The sequence below is a fragment of the Otolemur garnettii genome, unplaced genomic scaffold, assembly GCF_000181295.1.
Source record: "Otolemur garnettii isolate 467f Iridium unplaced genomic scaffold, OtoGar3 scaffold00235, whole genome shotgun sequence".
NCBI lineage: Eukaryota > Metazoa > Chordata > Mammalia > Primates > Galagidae > Otolemur > Otolemur garnettii.
The window spans coordinates 392,502-397,514 of record NW_003852630.1 but is presented as its reverse complement, the minus strand read 5'-3'; the positions used below and the strand labels follow the sequence as shown (position 1 = coordinate 397,514).

Genomic DNA, 5,013 nt, shown 5'->3' with positions numbered 1-5,013 from the left:
CCCAGGATGGATTCGAACCCGCCACCTTAGGTGTATGTGGCTGGCGCCTTAGCCACTTGAGCCACAGGCGCCGAGCCAGAATTTACACGTGAACATGGACATGTACTAGAAGAAATCCACAGAAACACAGCCAAAAATTTGTCAGCAAACCAGCAGAGTCATCAGCTGAGGAGCTGGGCTGTAAGAGGATGTGCTTGAACAAAAATTAAAAGACTTAAGAATCACTTCTTCTTTGAGTAGAAATCATGGCATTAGCATGAGCATCAAGCCAGTAATTTCAAATGTCTTTAGGATGTACTGAGGTCTTATTGACTGTATTTATAGCCCACGATTTATAAACAAGCATTAATCACAAACTTAAGCCCTTCCCATATATTTGGAAGAGGATAACCCACTGTACTTTAGGTAAGTGTTTAATTTTTACTAAGTGTAAAAGCCAATCGTTTTAAAAACTTACTTTGCCGAGAAGCCCTTTGTCTTTGGACAGGAAACCACCGCTGTTCTTCACTGCAACATCCAGCGTTCTCCTTTGCACTTCAGGTAACGAGACACTGAAGTCAAAGCTGAAATGGGAAAAGAAGGCCCTACTTGACATTCTCCATAATTCTGCTGTATTTCCTTATAACTAATTCTGTTTTTTTGTGTGTGTATGCAATTGTTTTTTTTGAGACAGAGCCTCAAGCTGTCCCCCTGGGTAGAGTGCTATGGCATCACAGCTCACAGCATCCTCTAACTCCTAGGCTCAAGCTAGTCTCCTGCTTCAGCCTCCCAAGTAGCTGGGACCACAGGCGCCTGCCACAACACCCGGCTATTTTTTAGTTGTAGCCGTCATTGTTGTTTGGCGGCCCGGGCTAGATTCGAACCCGCCATCTTAGGTGTATGTGGCTGGCGTCTTAGCCACCTGAGCCACAGGCACCAAGCCTGCAGTTGTTTTTTTGGCCAGGGATGGGTCCAAGTTATTTTCATTAATTCCCAACATGAGAGGGGACATGGGCATCCTAGGTATGCTGGTGGCTCACTTGTGGATGGGTGAGAGGTGAACATACACTTCTGACTCCTCATGGGGCAACACAGGACAGAATCCCAGCTCAAGAGAAGTTTACTCACTCAGGCCCCGGAATCACTCTCCTTCAGCCACCAGGCCCTGGCCCACTGTCTTCAATAAAGGAGTATGTGCTTGTAGCTTCACAGGAGGCCCATGTATTCACTAGCAGCTTAAGTCAGATGCTGCAAACTCACTGCCGGTCCTACGTGGGACCCGCTCTATCCTGCCCAGGATGGCCTGGGCAGTTACCACCCAAAGCTACAGTAGCTAGAAAACAAACTGGCATGTGGAGTCTCCAAATTTCTGAATGCTGTGACTAAGTAAGAACATTGTCAAACAAGACATACCCACATTGGGATTTGGTGCCTGCTTGCCAGTTTCCTGACTTCCGGCTTAAATAAAATTACTTGTAAAATAAATGAGCAGCACGTTTACAGAGAAAATGTAACTGAATTAATAGATAGTGATGCCATCCAACTTTATTATTTTCCCAAAATGTGGGATTTTAGGCTACCAGAGGATGATAATTTAAGATCTCAAATGTATAGATCAGTAGGTGCTTTTTTTAAATTCCAGCTGTGTCACTGAGGCTGGAGTGCAGTGGTGCCAGCACAGCTTGCAGCAGCCTTCAACTCCCGGGCTCAAGAGATCCTCCTGCCTTAGCCTCAGTAGCTATAACTACAGGTGCTACCACGCCTGGTTAATTAAAAAAATTTTTTTGTGAAAATGGGGTCTTGCTATTGCTCAGGCTGGTCTTCAACTCCTGGCCTCAAGTGACCCTCCTGCCTCAACCTCCTATGTAGTATGTAGCTGGGACTATAGGCATGATCCAGACATGAAGCCTTTAAGACACCAGGCTGACCAGAGAAGCAGATTCCAGGCTTTATTAGGCCAGACTACTAATGGGATTGCAAAAAAGTCAAACAATTATCATTGGTTTTACTCGCTTTTTCTATTGCTTTGAAAATTATAGTTGTTTTCATAAAAATATTATATATTATGAGCGTATTATTTTAAAATATATGTATACTTAAATTCTCAGTTTTAATTTATAGCACAGAAAATATCAACAAATGTAGCCCCCTAAAATGAGTTCTGTGGGGACATTACTAATCTGATCTTTAGTGACTCACTGGTCTCCCTGTAACTTGGGCTTATCACTTCAGCGCATTGACTTGAAGTTCAAAATGCTCATTTATTAATCTTGACAAATACACGTTTGCTGAATCAGTGGTTTCCCCCACTTCTCGGCAGCACAGGCACTGCAACCCAGCCCAGGGAAGGTGATATACCTCTGATCAAACACTGGATTCAGCGTTTTCTTGGACACATGTGTTTTCCTCCTTCCTGACCGCCTCTTGTCTGGTAATAAATACATGCGTACGTATGGGTCAGAGCCGTCTTCCGAGAAGGCAATGAGATTTCTTACAACACAAACCAGAGAAGACTACATATTAGAATTCTGGAAAATGAGAATCAGTGGCACATTCAAATTTTATCAATTTTTTGTTTTATCTGAAAACCAAAAAGCAACAAAGGTAGCAGATGCCTGACACGGCCAAGTATGTTTTTGCCCTCACCCCATGCTCATGTGGTGGCCTCTCTCTCAAACTGCTTAATTTAGTGGTTTTGCCTCCATTTCATGAGCTCAGAGCTGAGGGATGTTCTAAAGTCCCTGCTTTCTGCCTCTCACACAGAAAATATGGCTTCACCTTTCCAAAGTGCAGCTTCTGTCCTCTCCCAGTGAGGACCGGGAATCAGCCCTCAGGTGCCTGCCACAGCACAAGCTGGGTGAGCAGCCAAACCCGCCAGCCACCAAAGCCTCTCATGGACAGGGCCACCTCCCCAGGCAGTGCTCACTGTCCAACACACTCAACCCTGCCTAATCCTCCCGTACCAACTGACCTTAAGCCAGGTTAGCAGACCATTCCTTTTTTTGTTTGTTTGTTTTTGAGACAGTCTCACTCTGTCACCCAGGCTAGAGTGCCATGGCATCATCATAGCTCACAGCAGCCTCATCTTGGGCTTTAGTGGTTCTCTTGCTTTAGCCTCCCAAGTAGCTGGGACCACAGGTGTGCACCACAACACCTGACTAGTTTTTCTGTTTTTAGTAGAGATGGGGTCTTGCTCTTATTCAGGCTGGTCTCAAACTCCTGAACTCAAGCAATCTACCTACCTCACCTCCTGGTATTACAGGTATGAACCACTGCCAGGATACTGTTCCTTTAGACTACTCCCAAATGTTCTTCTGTGCCTTTGTCTCCCATGGCAATTATCTTTGTAGCAATAACACATAAAGATCTCAATAATTATTAAACTGAAATCTACATTTATATAATCTTTTTTTTCTTTTGAGACAGGGTCTTGCTCTGTCACCTAGGGTCACTGCTGCCTCTAACACCTGGGCTCAAGGGATCCTCCTCCTCCTGCCTCAGTCTCCCAGTAGCAGTACTACAGACATGTCCCACCACACCCAGCTAATTTTTCTTTCTTTTTTTTTTTTTTTTTTGTAGAGACAGGGTCTTGCTATGCTGCTTAGGCTGGTTTCCAACTCTTGGACCCAGGAATCCTTTGCCTTGGCCTCTCCCAAAGCACAGGAATCACAGTCGTGAGCCACTGCACATGGCTTACATTTATACTACCCTATTTCTAAATGTCACAAATTTTATTTTCCTATATTTTCAACAGCTTCTTATAAGCTCTAAATTTTCTTTTTTTTGAGACAAAGCCTCACTTTGTTGCCCTCAGTAGAGTGCTGTAGCTTCTCATAGCTCACAGCAACCTCAAACTCTTGGGCACAAGCGATTCTCTTGTCTTAGCCACCCAAGTAGCTGGGATTATAGGCACTTGCCACAATACCTAGCTATTTCTAGAGACAGGGTCTCACACTTGCTCAGGCTGGTCTCAAACCTGTGAGCTCAGGAAATCCACCCACCTCAGTCTCCCAGAGTGCTGGGATTACAGGCAAGAGCCACCACGCTCAGCTAGGTCTAAATTTTTATATCATATTTCTTTCTCTTTTCTTCCAAACTCATTAAAACAGCATATATCATATTTTAAACCAGGTGTGTTCAATGTTTTGGCTTTTCTAGGCCACAGTGGAAGATGAAAAGGTGTCTTGGGCCACACATTAAATACATGAACACTGACAAAAGCTGATGAACATTAAAAAAAGGGTCATTCAGAGTTTTTATAATATCCACCACCACAGATAAGCACTAACATTCTCACATAACACATCCTAATTATGCAGCAGCTTATTCAGTTTCTTCAAATCATGGAGCAGGTCCAAAGTTTGTGATTACTGACACAGAAAATGTACACATCTAAGTAATAAAATGTCTTTCTTGGGACACTTTCTATTATAAAAGTAAAGGAAAAGTGGGCAACATGAAACTAGTGGAGCATTTGACATTGTATCTGAGAAACTAGGCATCAGTATCTGGTTGGGTGGATCATCAGATATTCTGGTTCTGATTTTATGCGTACTGTGCTTCATTCTTGAAAACAGTTGCTCGCAAGTGTAGGTACTGCCGAAAAGTGATAACATGAGCAATGTGTGATTGTCAAGTGAAGGGTATTTGTCTCTGGGAAGTTAGGACCTATAAGAGTCCAGCAAAAAGACATAATCAAATTTTTCTTTAAGTGGAATATCAGAGCATCTCTGTGCACTCCATTTGGAGACTGGCAGGTAATATACTTATGTCGATTGAAAATGGAGTTTCAAATGCACCAAAATATTATTTTCCTGGAAATCTTAAAAGCTGTTTTCAAATTCTTGCATCAAATTGAAAATTGAGACTGTATATTTGTTGCTGTTCATAGGACTATGGCTAGCCAAAATGCATTAAATTGTTTCCCTTAATTTGAGCTTGCCATAATTTCACTTTCTTTGGAAAACTGTTAGTGTTTTAAACACTATATTGATAAGTTGTTTTCTACCTTGATGACTTTTTTTTTTTTTTTGA

At 42.7% G+C, this 5,013-nt stretch overlaps 1 protein-coding gene across 1 annotated transcript in view; it reads right to left on the bottom strand.

Moving 5' to 3' along the window:
- Window positions 1-5,013, bottom strand: part of ESYT2 (extended synaptotagmin 2) — a 110,543-nt gene that overhangs the window by 3,574 nt on the left and 101,956 nt on the right. The window contains exons 19-20 of the mRNA XM_023508264.1: window positions 2,338-2,492; window positions 458-563 (exon numbers count right to left, since the gene is read on the bottom strand). Of these exons, the coding sequence (XP_023364032.1) occupies window positions 458-563; window positions 2,338-2,492 (261 nt within the window). The remainder of the gene's footprint in view (window positions 1-457; window positions 564-2,337; window positions 2,493-5,013) is intronic.